The sequence below is a fragment of the Stegodyphus dumicola genome, chromosome 2 (assembly GCF_044657685.1).
Source record: "Stegodyphus dumicola isolate Sdum_Otavi_A_Nest chromosome 2, ASM4465768v1".
Lineage (NCBI taxonomy): Eukaryota > Metazoa > Arthropoda > Arachnida > Araneae > Eresidae > Stegodyphus > Stegodyphus dumicola.
The window spans coordinates 185,924,621-185,941,111 of record NC_140769.1 but is presented as its reverse complement, the minus strand read 5'-3'; the positions used below and the strand labels follow the sequence as shown (position 1 = coordinate 185,941,111).

General features: G+C 29.8%; 1 protein-coding gene across 1 annotated transcript in view; it reads left to right on the top strand.

The window, feature by feature from the left end:
- Positions 1 to 16,491, top strand: part of pch2 (pachytene checkpoint 2 protein) — a 66,237-nt gene that overhangs the window by 26,906 nt on the left and 22,840 nt on the right. The window contains exons 4-8 of the mRNA XM_035368665.2: positions 540 to 630; positions 2,851 to 2,987; positions 6,785 to 6,871; positions 11,636 to 11,742; positions 15,385 to 15,538. Of these exons, the coding sequence (XP_035224556.2) occupies positions 540 to 630; positions 2,851 to 2,987; positions 6,785 to 6,871; positions 11,636 to 11,742; positions 15,385 to 15,538 (576 nt within the window). The remainder of the gene's footprint in view (positions 1 to 539; positions 631 to 2,850; positions 2,988 to 6,784; positions 6,872 to 11,635; positions 11,743 to 15,384; positions 15,539 to 16,491) is intronic.

Sequence of the window (16,491 nt, the reverse complement as noted above, 5' to 3'; positions counted from 1 at the left end):
AATTATATATTGATTAAAGTAATAATTAACTATTTTTGTATTAATACATATGAATTTAATAAATTTCTAATCATTACTAATTAATAAAGCATTTTAAATACTATTATGTTCTGCTACCAGCAGCACAAAAGCTCTTATCTGCCTACAGAAATCTATCCTTTCTGATGAATGAATATTATTTCAGTATTTATTATATTGTGTGGCATGTTTTCTCTTAATACACATTACTTGATGAATGAATTAACCACTGTAAGGAGATTTTTCATGTAACTACGCATCTCATAACTTTTTTTTTTTTTTTGATAAATGGACATTAGTAGTTTCTATCAGTCTTAGAATTCTGTGTCATTGTTTTATGGGTCAAGTAACAGAATATATATTCTTCAAAAATGTGGAAGTGATTAGGCAATATCTTATATATTTTATAATACTTTTATGTTTATTTAGTAACTGCATAATTTTATTTACTTTTTTTTTTAAATTTATTTATTTATTTATTTTATTTTTATTTATTTATTTATTTATTTATTTATTTCTAGTTGTTAAACTATGTTTCCACAGCTCTTCACTTTTCAGAGCAGTGTGTTGATCCAAATATAGTTTCTTGTAACAGAGTAGTTCTACTGCATGGTATGTTGTTCTCCATAAAATTTTGTTTTAACAGTTTTTTTAAATTCTAGAAATCCTAAAAGTTGTACTTGTTTTCAAGGAAATAAATTTGTTAATATTGATGGCTATGCATACTGTGATTGAACTTAAATGTGCAGGCATAAATTGAACTGATTTACTTATGAAATAGAGTGTGTATGTATGATCCGTGCAGATGGAAATGTATTTTCCCCCTTTATTTGTTTTACAGTTTTCAAGAAGCTAAAGCAAAATAATGAAGAAAACATATTTTAACTTAAAAACATGAAGTGAAAATTATTAAGAGACCATTCTAACCTTTTATATTTCTCCATATTATCTTGAGATTCTTATTCTCAGTTGATACCTCTGCTGGACAAATCTTACATATTTTGGTATAGTACCACCTAAAATTACATTAGTAGTTGTGAATCAAATTTTCTGTCACAGCTTATTGCAAGTGTAACATGAAGAAAATTATTTCATGCGAATGTCCATAACTGTAAAACTTTTCTCAACTGTATGAGAGAGTATATAATTTAATTGCTTAATTAAAGGTGTAGAATTTTAAGAAAATATGATGGTAAATGCTTAAATAGACTTTATTAATATTCTAATTAAAAATCCTGAATTTCTTCTAAATTGAGCCAGGACATTTATAATATATGGTATAAAATCATGAACATAATAACATAGGGATACGTTCCATAATGTATGGCTGCTTCCATTACAGTCTGTTGCTGTTCAAATAAGAACTTCAGGGTCTTTTTCTGCCATCCAACTTGGCTCGTAACCATGGGAATGACAATTGCAGCAGACTATTTGTGATACTTAATCTCATTCCCAATACTATTCTGTTTAGTGAGATTCATTTCATGAAAATGTGCGAATGCAGGCTAACTTGAACTACAGTCTCAAATGAGGTGGGGAAAAAAAATGCTGTGCTAACGATCACAGATGGGATGGGCTGGCAAATGCCTTGAACACCAGCCCTTCCCATCTCTATTTTAAATTAATGGTACTTTTCCGTTTCGCCGGCGCAAATCTCGCCAAGCAGACTTTGTTGGCGACAACATAACAGTATACACATAAAAAATGTTAACAGACGTTAGTTCTAAGAATTTTTTATTTTGAAGGCATAAACATTTTAATATAGTTTAAAATTTTGTAAAAAGCCAATAAATAAAGACAATAAATTTGTAAAAAGACACTGAGAATTTACTATGCTTTCATGGTTCAACATCCTCATTTGCCAGTTCGCATCACGTGATCTCACCTCACGTAAACTACATTACAAAAATCTAATTCTCTCAGTAATTATCTATATTAATTTCAAGGTAAATCTTAAGTTGGAATACAAGTTTAAATGCAAGAATTATTTCAATTCATACCAATAGCTTACTCAGAAATTATGCAAAACTGCAGTGCTTTACTTCGCTAATGCATTCTCCTTAGAATAGATGAATTTTAACCCTTGATTTTGCCTTTTCTATATTTTCGGGTGAGCAGTGTGATTGCATTCTAATTGACTTAATTACCGTAAATGGTCTTAGGGCATAAAATTTAACTATCTTGTAAAAATTCTATGTAATTGTATGCCAGTATCGAAAGAAACAACCAATCTGATAAGAAATGGCTGCGACTTGTTTTGAAAATGAGGCGTAAGAGGTTACCAGCGAAGATATTCCATTTGGCATCAGTTGTACTGTTGTTGGCAACTTTATTGTTTACGCCAGCAAAACAGAAAAGTACCAAATTAATAATAAAACAAACTGATGTATTTTCTAAATATTTTGTCTAGGCTCAAATCTGAAGGTGTGACTGTAGTGCATTTGCAACATGAGGTGCTTAAAATTTGCCTAACTAAATGTTTTCTTGAGGGCTTGCTTGGGGAATTTTCCATAATGGGGGGGGGTAGTAGAGAGAGAGAGAAAAGAAAAAAAAGAAGGCAGGCTCTTTATAGATTACCTTTCCCTTTTGCCTGACAATTGATTGTAATTGTTTTTACATTTAAAAATTAAAGAATAACACTTTATTTTAAAGAAAACTGTCAAACATTATAAATATAATTATGCAATGTTCAGGTTTTATTGTAGTATTTATAAGCTCAATATTACAAATTCCTGTACTGTTATATTAAATTACTAGTTCTTTTATTAAGTATTTCTAAAGCTGTGATTTTTTTTAATTTTGTTATTTTATTAATTTATGTTAAATTAATAGGCCCTCCTGGCACTGGAAAAACTTCACTTTGTAAAGCATTAGCTCAGAAAATCTGTATCAGATATTCATCAAAGTTTACTTATGGGCAACTGGTTGAAGTAAATACACAGTGTCTTTTCTCAAGGTGGTTTTCAGAGGTTAGGTTTTTTTCAATTTTTAAGATACTAAGTTGTGCTTATAATTGTTATAATAAAATTGTGAACATCAATAATTATTTAGGTTATGAAGAGCTCACAAAAACTTAAAATGTGCTATTTTATAAAAATGTTTAACTTATTGCAATGTATATTTCTATGACATGCAAAATGAATTTTGAAGGCATAAGATTAATAAATGTACATTATTTGCTGTAAAATGGTTCACTAATATGAAATTCTATAGTCCGAAACATATTTTCATATAATTTTTATTGAAGTTTAGTCATCCTCCGTATGCATGAAAAAAAGAAATAATGAAAAAAACTGATTATATTATTTGAAAATATTTATAATTTTCGGTACTTTTCTGTTTCGCCGCTGCAAATCTTGCCAAGCAGACTGTATTGGCGACAACACACAGTATATACGTTAACAAATGTTAGTTTTAAGAATTTTTTATTTTAAAAGTATAAACATTCTAATGTCATTTAAAATTTTGTAAAAAAGCCAATAAATAAAGGCAATAAATTTGTAAAAAGGCATTAATTTTAGAATTTACTATGCTTTCATGGTACAATATCCTGATTCACTAGTTCCTATCACATAACCCCAAGTGATCTCATTTCACGTAAACTACGCTACAAAAATCTAATTCTCTCAGTAATCATCTACATTAATTTCAAGTTAAATCTTAATTTAGAATGCAAGTTTAAATGAAGAATTATTTCAATTCATACGAATAGCTTACTCAGAAATTATGTAAAACCGCAGTGGTTAATTCACTAGTACATTCTCATTAGAATTGATGAACTTAACCCTTGACTGTCTTGATGAACTTAACCTTTTCTATATTTTTGCCATCAGGTGAGCGGTGTGATTGCATCCTAATTGACTTAATTACCACCTGCGAATGGCCTTAGGGCATAAAATTGAACTATCTGGTAAAAATTCCTGTAATTATATGCTAGTATTGAAAGAAACAATCAATCTGATAAGAAATGGCTGCGGCTTGTTTTGAAAATAAGGAGTAAAAGGTTACGAGTGAGGATATTCCGTTGGGCATCGGTTGTACCATTATTGGCGACTTTATCGTCTGCGCCGGGAAAACGTAAATGTATCTAATTTTCATTTGCCTCTCTCTCTCTTTCTCCCCCCTTTTTTTTCTTTTCTTTGCATAATGTAATGTGTTTATTTAAAGAAAAAGTAATAAACAATCATTTGTTCCTAAACAAATATCCCCCTGATATGTTGAAAACTTTACAGCAACTTTAGGCTTTTCTATTATACAGTCAAAAGTCGTTAATTCGGATACCCATAATCCAGACCTAAAAGCTACAAACTTTCTGCGCATGCTCATAGGAGTTCACGCGTGCGCGTAAGACCTTTATGGCTGCGAATATGCATGTGCGCAAGCGCATAATACGTTTACGCATGCGTGTTATCAACCCCTAATCGGCTCCTTGACCATCATTGGCCCCAACAGGAGGACAATACTGGGAATCTCTGGTTTGGACTTAAAACTAAACATATTCAGTGGTAAACATGTATGGTTAAAGCGACCAAATGTTCTTAATTTTGAAGGAAACATGAGTGAAAATTGGGAAAAATTTAAATGAAAATTCCAGACTTACACGTCAATGCTTGGTGGTAATACTTAATCACCAGAAACGAAACATTTTATTGCATGTTATCGGTGAAGAAGCAATAGAGAAGTTCAGTACTTTTGATTTAAGTGGAGAAAATAATTGAAGCTTTCAAAAATTATTGTATACCAAAAGCAAATGAAAGTGATAATACGCATGCATTTTTCTTTTGAATGCAGCCAGTTTGTGAATCTGATTTCTTAGCAAAGTTAAAAACTCTGAGCAGTAATTAATTGTGGATTTGCAGAGTTAAAATCTATTTTAATTATAAATAGAATAATAAGAAGAATTTAAAATAAAAGTCTTGCAAATAGATTATTAAGAGAACAACAGTCAACATTGGAAAAATATATTAAAATATGTAAAGGTGCTAAATTAACAAGACTTGAGCTGAAAACTTTAACTGAAAAAAATAAAACAGAAGTGATAAAGTGGAATAAAATTCCATATTCGGGGGGGGGGCTGTCTTGGGGGGGACCCACACTATTACACAAAATCCATGAAATATTACCCCAAAATAATCTACAAATAACCAAGAAAATGAATTTAGAAATTAAAAACCATACAAAAAATGTGGAGCTTGTCACAAGTTATGTAATTGTTTTACCTATAATAAAATTTGTTTGTAGTGTCAAAAAAAATCGCTTTGCTAAACTGTGCACCAATAAAAATGTTGACGTGCAGAATAATTTAGAACATGCATTACATAGCAAAAATGAATTTGTTCAAAGATCTGCTGAAGAAAATAATCAATTATCTCAAAGAGGAAAGAGAAGAAATAATGGTAAACTTATCTACATTCTTATATGTTTGGTTAGATATTGGTGCTCAATACAATCTGTTGCCATTGCCTAAATTTTTAAGGGATAGTCCTTTGAGTGAATCAGAATTTACTTTAAGTAATTATTTTGGTTCGCAAAGTGATGTGATTGCTTAGAAAATTTTAATTCTTTTGTGAAATATCTTAAGGTGAGGAAGATGAAGTAAAATTTCAAGTAGTAGCATGTGATAAAACTGTTTCTGCTCTTTTGAACTTAACTTACATTGCAAAAATTAAAGCTAAAGCAAAAGTTATGTACAGTAAATTTTGAATCTGGTGAAAAATTACCAGAATAATGGTAATGAATTTCAAGTCTATTTAAGATTGCTGAAAATTTAATTAGTTATATTTATTATATTAAATTAAAACCTGAAGCTATTGGTAAAGTAGTGTTGGAGAAAAATTCTGCTCAGTTTAATTAAGTCTATCAAAAAATGAACTAGCAAGAATGAAAAGAGATGGTGTTATAAAGAAAATTAATCAACCTGCAGAATTTGGGACTTCATCAGTTATAGTGGGGGGGGGGCAATGGATGGTAGTTTAAGAGTATGCTTACATCCTCAATACCTTAAAATATACATATTACATTTCATATTTCATTCAGTAAATATTGCTTTTTAATGCGTGGACTATGCTCAGCACCAAATGTTTTCTGAAATCTTTACTAATATCCAAGTTCCAAGTAAGCAGTATTTTGGGGGACAGGCCGTGCCAGTGGCTAGTTATTTGAAAAGTGAAACAGGCAACAAAAGTGATTCAATGAAAATGTGAAATTTGAGAATAATATATGTCAGCACTTAACACTGTTTTGGGAATTCTAAATATGCTGCTTTTTAAAATTTTTGTGATTTTACTGTAGAATGTGGAAAAAAGACAAAAAAGTCTGTTTCAGGTAACTAGGCCAAAAAAAAAAATGTGTTTCAGCAGGACTGAGTCTAAAAGCAGATATATAAACTGTAAGCTCAACGAAAGCATAAAAAACCTTAATAAATCCTCAGTGCAATGTTAGAATCTAAATTCTTTCAGATTTTATTTATTTATTATTATCAATGAACCATATGTTTAAGTTTTATGGATGATAATTTATCTGGGTACTTGACCAAATATTTTATTTTTGCTGTTTAGGCACTTTAATATTCTTATTGTGTAGACAGACATTTTAGGTTTGATTGGGAAGTTTTATTCTTTAGCAAATCTGTAACATAAATATCTAGTGCATATTTTTAATATAATTAGTTATGACTATTACTTAGCTTATAATACAAAGTAATATTAATTTGTATAGTTTAAAGTTCTGTTTGCATTAATTTTCCTTTTCCCTATCTATTTTTTAGAGTGGAAAGTTGGTGATCAGAATGTTTCAGAATATATTAAAACTAGTTGAAGATTCTAATGTTCTAGTAATAGTTCTTCTAGATGAAGTATGTATTCACCTTTATTTTTATTTACTATTAAATACACATATGTAGCACAATTTTTTTTTATGTCATGTCAAAAAATAAGTCTTTACATAGTAATTTGGAGATTTTTCATATTTTTTCCCTCTTAAAAACAGTGGCTGCATTTTTTACTATGTATAAAATAAATCAAAAGAAATTTTTTAGCACATGACAATTTTTTTCGTTATAACAATCACTATCCTAAATATTGAGCCAGTATATGATGTAATCAGCGCATGTTAAAAAAAAAATCTGAGAGTGGCCAGCACATGACCTCCTGCCAATTGTGTGTTTTAAAGAGCAATGAGCTTTTAATTATCACTTTCTGTTGTGTGTTTGTAAACAAAATCTAATTTATTGTTCCATAAATAAAAAGGTATGTAATGCCAAATTTTGGATTATATTTTATTAGGTTTAATTGGCCATAATTTAAAAACTGCTTTTACTAAATACCAAGTTAATCAGTAATCAAGATAATCAAATATTTCGGCCTTTCATTTCTTTTATCAAAAATTTATTTTATTGGGGAGTCAAGTAACATATAATTTAATTGATATGTATTTAGAAGAAAATTAAATGTTCATAATATGTTTGAAGCAAATACTGTAATTTAAAACTTTCTGCTATGTTAATTTTATAGCATCAACAAGTTTAAATTCATTTTAATTTGCACAATATTTAGGTACTAAAAATTAATGAACATTGATTTTTGGAGTTACAGTTGAATAGTGATTACCATATGTTTTAGGATTAGTAAGAATTAAAGCAATAATTGTTTTTAAATTTGCTATTGTGCCTCATCATCATCGACAGTGCAAAAAAATAACAAGCGAATTGTTTGCTAACATGTCTGCATTACAAGAGCTTGGAAGATTTTCAAACAAAACACTTATAAAAACCATTCTGTTCAATGCCTGATATAAATTAATAGACGTCTGGATTAACAGAAATAACCTTAATGTGTTCATTATTTTAGATTAAACTCTTATTATACTGATTCATGAGTACCATTTCTAGTTTGTCACATGTAGCCAAAATCTACTATGTTGTTCTCGATCATGATTATATTTGCATCATATACGCATATACAAGCTTTAAATACTAAATCTGAGAAGTTTTGGATTATATAATCATAATAAGTTTTTTTCCACGAAAATCTGTGCAGAACTTCAATTGAAGTCTCACTTCCAGTTTAACAATTTTAGCCAAAATCTGATAAGTTATTCCTGTTGATTTAAAAGTCTTAAATACTGAAATTGAAAAGTTTTGCATTTTATTTTAAAATAGTTTTTCATTAAAAACTTACTGACTTCGAGTAAAGTATCACATTCAGTTGTCCAGCTTTATCCAAAATCTAATCAACTCTTTATGTGAATACAGAAAGCTTTACAGAAAACAGAATTCTCCTTATATTCATTTATTTTCATTATTAGTTAACCTCTTTCTAACATGCATATTTTCAACACATTTCGAGATCACCCTTACATTGGCTGCCCACCGGCGGCCGAGCAGTAAAGTCACTGAACACTGGTAGTTTGGTCTGAGGTTCGAATCTCGCGAACGGGCTGGCTGCATGGGTGTTTTCAATGTTTTCCCCACGTGTAACGTGCATACAAGCCAGTTCCCTTCGAAAGTCCTCCACGAAGGCATCCCTCCCCCTTAGGCAGATAGCCCTCGAGGCTTTGCCATAATTAAATAACCTAACCTTTACATTGGTTAACAGAGCTGTAGCATTATGGCACATACATTTTGAAAGATCTTTTATGTTTTTTGATCTAAAAATCCTGTTGTTCATGTTTATGGTAAACCATTATTTTTTTAAGTGATATCGTTATTCATTCTTGTTTTAGACCACCAGTACCTGCGTGGACAAGATTGCTGAATGTTGGTATTCAACCCATGTTTCAATCCTAGCAAAGAGATTAGGTGCAAGGCCATTTTTGCTTCCTTGTACGAAGTAAAAAGGAAGTATTGTAATCGCAAAAAGCTTCAGGCAGCATATTTCAACGAAAATATCCATTTTGACCACTATCCAATGCAATTTAACAATGTTTTTGCATGATATCTGTACGTAAGGACAAAATAAAAGACTCTTTTCCTCCAAAAAAAAAAATTATAAAACTGCTTTAAAATGAATTCTGAAGAGAATTTTTCGTGTCGTCTGTACGAACGTATGTACGTACGTACGTATCTCGCATAACTGAAAAACGAGTAGCCTCAGAACGTTGAAATTTTATATATAGGACTGCTATACCATGCAGATGTGCACCTCATATTTTGGTTGCAATCGGCCGCACCAAACGTATATAAATATATTTATATATATATCCACTCTGTTACCTGGCTCAGTGATCTCAGTTTCTTTACACTTATATGTTTGTAAATTGTACATTTTTTGCTTTAAAAATGATTGAATTATGTTGTTTTTATTTTCCGGTTAAGGATTTTATGCTTTTAGTAAATCTGGGTGCAATATTTTTAGAATTATCAACAATTTTAAAGTTGTTCAAGTGCCGATAAGCCTAATAATATTTTTGATGGCGGCCATTGCTTGTTTACATTTGAAACAGCAGGATAGTTAATTTGTTGCCAGTCTAGAGAAACTTAGCTTCGCAACAACAAAGATATGCCTTCATTTATTATTGCGAATTAAATCATGTTTGATCCTTTCTGGAATTTTTTCGAGGAAATAAGTGTTTAAGATTTACTTAATTTTTAATAATTAGTAATTTAATTTTTAATAGTCATTTTTAGTAGAGATTTTGAGTTTTTATGTATTTTTGCTTTGTAGCAAAGTGAGAACTGAATCAATTGAATGAGAAATACTCAATCGTCTGTGAAAAACTGTTTCTTTTTTGTTTTGTTTGCTTAATTTCTTTTATACATCGTTCTAGCTTTATTATAGTACTTGAATAGAACATGTGGCAACGATTAGATAATTCTTTAAATGATACAAAATTTGTGCATTCTGAGTTATAATATGAACAAAATATAATACTGTTAAGTGAACCTAGCGCCAGAATGTCGCTATGGTAAAAAAATAGAGTGAATTTTAAAGAATGCACTTATTCTATTGTGGTTTATGCGCTCTCGGCGAAGTAGATATAATTCAATCCAATAAATTTAAACAAAATGCAAGAAAAAATGCATATAATTTAATATTCCGTACAAGGAAGTCATGTGGTGTACACATCAGATTTTTTTTCTGTCTTACCTCATGTACAACATAAGCCAGTTTTCCTTGCAAAATCCTCTATAGAAGCATCTCTTTCCTCGGGCATATTTAGAAAGTCCTTCAAGAAGGTATCATTTCCGTTAGAAAGGTAGCTATCATTTGCTATATTCAAATAACCTAACCTAATTTAAGCCTATGTTAGGTTGCTAGCCCATATTTGATTAAACATCCAGTCATGTTTCATACATCATATCAAATCCTCTTTATAATCTTTGACAATAAGCAAAAGGATCACATTCTCTGTCTTCGAAACTTTTGGGGTTTTGTGAACATAAGTGAGGCTATATCAATTACATGCAAGTTTGTCCTGACTTATGGGTGCCCTTCAACAGTATGGAGAAAGTCAGCATCTATAATTAATAAAAAAATGGCACCATGTATATTCAGAAAAGTGGTAATTATCCACAGAAAAAAGTTATTTTTATCATATCACATCCCATTTAATTTCTGATGTTTCTCAAGCTATCATTCAGTGAGCTATGCAATTAGAATGCAATCATTCATTGTATTCTAAGGAGTTATGTAGTTATCATCTGACCTGAATACTGTTTGTTATCATTATGCCATCAGGTCTTGTGTCTCAGCTGGATCAAAGAATTATCACTGGACTGTGAATGATTCGCATGATCCCCTGAGTTATTTCTTATAAAATTTATGGAGACTAACATGAAATGGCATTTAAAAGAGTGATAAAATGGTCATGACACCTTATTGCAGCCATCAGATAATTTATAGATTGGGGGGAGCAAGTTCTCTGTTCCTTCCTCCCTTAAATTTGTAACAATATGATGCCACAAATTCCTTGTTTCTAATTTTTCTCTAATTAACAAATGCTCTCAAAGAAAAGTAATCTCCTGTTACTCAAATCCTTTCACACAGAAATCTGAGTAATGTTATGTGGCTATGCAATTTTTTTTAATTGCTCTTTTGCCAAACTCCACTTTCAATGTTTCAAGTATGCACATCAGTATAATCAGTCCTGTATCTCTGAAAATTCTCCACTGTTTTTATGCAGAGGGCAGATCCCAAATTTTAGTGTGACTTTTTAACTCAATAGCATTTGGCATATATCTTTCTTTACAATGCGGAACTAAACTAGCTTATTAAGCATCAGCGTCCCATCAAACAAAAACAAAGATCTTATTAATGTGTTGTGACAGTACACTTATTAATGGTGCTAAATTCACTATTTGGCAAGAGCTTTTGTTTGTCAAAACTATTTGGTAAAAAAGTATATAAGGACCATGTTATTTTAAAATTTTTAATACGGAATATTATGAACTTTGTTAAGCACTAAACATTTGTGAAATGATTTTGAAAAATTATTCTCATGACAGTTTTAGATATTTTTAATTACATTTTATAATCAATTTTAATACAACAGAAATTTTCTTAAAGAATTATTTTTATGATATGTAAATTTCCAGTCCTTTAGTTAATAATGAAATTGTATTCCATTTATTTGATGTTTCAGTTGTTTTTACTACTATTAAATATGATTTTCCTCTTAGGTTGAAACTCTTGCTCGCTCTCGTACGTCTGCATTAAATGGTAATGAGCCATCCGATGCTTTGCGGGCTGTCAATGCTTTACTTACACATTTAGATATGATAAAGAAGTAATGAATCTTATTTGTGTTCCTTTTCTTTGTAAATCTCAAATAATTGAAAACTAATCTAAATTTTTATTATTGTAATTTATTTTTGATTTGCATATGCATGATATACACAAAAGTCAAGAATAAATAGACACAATACAAAATATAACAGTTTTACTTAATAAGATACATTACTCAAGAGATTATAATTGTACCCTCATATCTACTGGTTCAGTATTTGTGGTTTTATTTATCTGTATATCAAAGCAGCAAAGAAAAAATGCAAGTTTTGAAATACAAGCAGTGATAACAATCCATAAGATAGCCAAAATATAGCAGTTCAAATAATATTACTACCATCTTCCCATGCATCTGCACGTTTGTCCGTTGCAAATGTAATTGAATACGAGGAATCAAATTGTTTCTTTTGGAACACTTTTGGTATCCTGAGATTATGGGAAACTCCTCATCTAAGCTAAGTCTAATGCATTTATGACTCCTAATCTGGTGGTTGTAAGTATATATTGGTTGGCAGTCTCTGCTATCATTCGGTCAGAATATTTGATCATTTTGGTTTCTGTGCTGATGCTTCTTTTTGAAATTTCTTCCACTGCTCCCTTTATTCATATTATTTTCATTAGTAATGTGTCATTGCAGCTGTTTTGCTCTTTAAAATACCATTTAGCAAAATGAAGTTTCCCAAACCTAAGAAATAGTGATGCAACACATCCTTGGAATTGTGCTGTTAAGGGATAGGAAAATGGATAATTTGTATTTTTATCATCTTTTGAAGAACTGTATTATGCTAACTCTTCTGATTTTCCATCACATTTCCTAATCTTCTGATAGATTACTGATATCCTAGTTTTTAATTTTTAGCCTCTTATTTCATTGTTACATCACTTCCCTGTCAAGCTGTGGAATAAATCCAAACGACCAATGCAGATTATATTATATTCACTTTATCCCTAGCACGAAGCAAATAAGAGAGCAAAAACATGTTTCTTTTTAAAAATATCAAATTTGTATAGAGGATCAAGTGAGAAAGGAGTCGTAAACTTAACCAATGTGAAAGTTTTTTTGTTTAGTTTTTTGCTGCATTTGTCTGCATATACCATAATGTTTTAAATTTACAGTTGTACTTTGGTAAGTTATTAATCCACACACACAGACAAACCCATAACAAAGAAACTTTTACACTATGAAATAAAGAGAAAATAATTAATATGTTCTTTAAAAAAATCCTATTATTATTATTATTACATTGTTTAATACTGAAATACAAATGTAGTGGGTGAAATAGGTACTGCATACAAAAGAAGTAGTACACATGATATTGTACACGAATATTTTTCTGCTATTCAGATCGAAAACAGTTTTTCAACATGCTCTATGTATCTGATCTTTGTTTGGTAATTGATTTCACTCTCTTCACATGGTTAGCTGATTTAATAGCATCTTTGTTTTTCACAGTCATAAACATCATCATAGTTTGCATATGGTGTGCAGTAGTCAAGTTCCAGATATGCATTCCATCTTCGTATTTTTCAACAATCTCTTTATTCACCTCTATGGTGATCTAACAATTTCCTTTGTTGCTTGACTCTTCTCATTAACTTGTTAGCAACTTTACTAAATCTTTATATGAAAAATGCAAAATTGCTTGAAAATTCAGAGTTATAAAGCGAGTTTTTTACTGATTAGTAACAACAAGTGTACTGACACTCATGGGCAGACATAGCATTGTATTGAAAGAGGTAAACAAGTATTGCAAATAAACATCGTACTTTAAAGAAAAAAATGTTCCATCTGAACAAGACATGTACAAAATTGGACATATTTCAAAGTGATGTGTGCCAAAGTACCATTGTAGTTAATAACTAATTAATTTTATTACTTTGCATTACATATTAATTTTATTTTCATTGTCTTTAAAAATGATATTTTGATCAAAAAAAAAACTTTTCTTTCCTACTCAAAAGTTTTAAAAAATTTTAAAATGAAAGAAATTTGTCAAAAAACATAAAATATCTAATTAACTAAAACAAAAGATATCCAATTAAATAATGTATTTTGTATTGGAATCACATTATAAATAGTTCTGTATCTTGAATCATTCATCGTAAAATAAATATAAGTCATTTTAGCATTCTCCTGAAATCAGATCATTGTAGAGTGCAAAAACCTCCGGTTTCTTGCACAAAAATCTCCAGTTAGCAGCTATAAAATAAGATCTGTATTTCATCATTTTTCTTATTGCTTGCAGATTAAGTTAAAATGTCAAAATCACTTACTTTCACAGGTACAAGAGAGAATATATGGCACTTTCTTTTTTATAGAAGCCTTGGTGAGAGAAAATAGTGTTGCCGAAACTGGATTTAAGAAAATGCAATTTGATGTTATAAACAACATAAAAATGAAGTTGGCTAAATTGTGATCATTACACATCAACAATACATTCATAATTTGCATAATACAATGCATTTTATTTTCTACAGCTGGGAACAAGTTATTCAAAATAAACAGTATATATAGATAAATAGATAATAATAATTTATTTACTAAAGAAATATTGATTATATTATCTCCTAATATAAATTTAGTACTAGAAAATTCATTTTTAACACTTTATGATGGCAGTAATTACTGCTAATATTGCATCAAAGGCATTATCAATATTGGCATGAATTCTGTTAGATATGGCTGTAGGTAACGGAGAGGTGTACCTCTGTGTTTTTTGTTTTGTCATTTTGCTGATCTTCAGAAACATTCTGTTCTCTAGCTATAGCATTTTTTTCCATAGATGGGAGACTGAGAATAGTAACCATATTAAATATTTAACATTGAAAAAGTTATAGATTTTTAAAAAGTAAAATTTCCACCAACTGAAGAGCATGTGCGTATGAGTTGACGAGTATTTACTTATTTCTCATAAAGATGCACATGTGTCAAAGCTGCAATAAAACCTTATTGCATGAAACCCAGAATTCCAATTGAAAAGCTATCCATGTCATTTATCAGATGTTGTGTTTAGACTATTGCAAGCAATATGTGGGCCAGATTTAAAAAATCTGTGAGAACATGGAAAAAAGGGAGGTATTCTATAAATTGTGACTCAAAGATTTGCATTATAGCATACTAACAGATTTTTTTTTTTTTTTTTTTTTCTTTTTCTTTTCTTCCTGAAATTTCAAAATGCATAGTAGGTGTTATGACCCTTTAACCTCTCTTCCATCCCTTCTTTAATTTCCAAGTACTTCTTCATTGCATTTTACCAAGTTTCATCTTTTAAGTTCATCTCTCATATTTGGAAGAATCTTTCCATGACTGAACTAATATTGTTGGTTTCACTTTCGTGCAAGTTTTTGCTATTCAGTGATTTTTAGAGCATGTTCAGATTTGCATATTTGTTTTTTACACACTCTTGCACATAGCACTGAGTGTGCGTCTATAGACACCACCATACATGAATAATCCACAAACCAGGTAATCAAGAATGCCTTTATTATTATTATTATTATTATTAAAAATTTCTTTTTAATTGAGCATATTTTTTACACAGCCATAATTACAATTTAATGTAAGATTTATATTTTATGATTTGTGTAAAATACAAATAATGATATAATTTGTTATGTGTAGTAATACACTCTTACTTTTTAGGTATCCTAATGTTTTAATCTTAACAACTTCAAATATCACTGAAGCCATTGATGTTGCGCTCATTGACCGTGCTGATGTAAAACAATATATTGGCCTACCATCAGTTGAAGCTATATATCAAATATATTACAGTTGTGTTAAGGAATTACAAAAAGTAATTTTGTCATTTTTTATAATTCTTATCAGAAATATTCCTGAACTTTTTAAGAAATTAGTTTAAAAAAATCATTGTCAATATAGATTTCATAATATTTTATTGCATGAAAAGCATCTGTCCTGTTGATCTTATTAAATTAGCATAAATAAGTTTGTAGTAGAAAAATTGATGAAAAATTATAAATTGATTTCATGGAAACATATTCCGGAATCTTCTGCATGACTAATTACACTTTTATTAATATTGTCTTGCATTTATTTAGATTAATTGCCATGCAGAAAATTTCAGTACTATTTGCTATTATGTTTTATAAATAGCTTCTTAGTTCCAGTGCTACTATTCTAAGTATATCTTTACTCTTAGTTCAAGTGCTACTATTCTAAATGTATCTTTATTCTTTGACTATTTAGCCTGACATCCTAATACTGTTTCTGTTTTTTGTTAGTTCATGCGAAACATTTCTAAATTTTTTAATTTGAAAGTTCTGATGAAAAACAAATTCCCTGAATCATGTTCATAAAATTCTGTTGATATCTCTTAGTGTTCAAAAATGCATCTATATTCTTAATTTCCATCATTTGTTATCTAAATTAGGTTAAAGGTATTTATCAGTTTTACCGGGGATTAATTGCCAAATTTGGCTGCATTTGTTTACAAATCATATAAGACTAAGTAAAAAAAAAAAAAAAAAAAAGTGTGAAATCGTCTTTTCTATTAGCAATAAACTGGAGGTGGGGTTAATCCTTCTTCCCCTCCCTTGATTCTGGAAGCCCGATTTGAAATTTGTTTAATTAACGATTTCATATTTCTTAACACTTTAATGAATTTTTGATTAACAAACTACACAATTTCAAAGCAAGCAATGGCAACACTAATCTCCAGCGCACAAGACTCTGTATTGAAAATTCTAAAGATATGCTCATTTTAAGATTATTTTGCGATATTGCTGT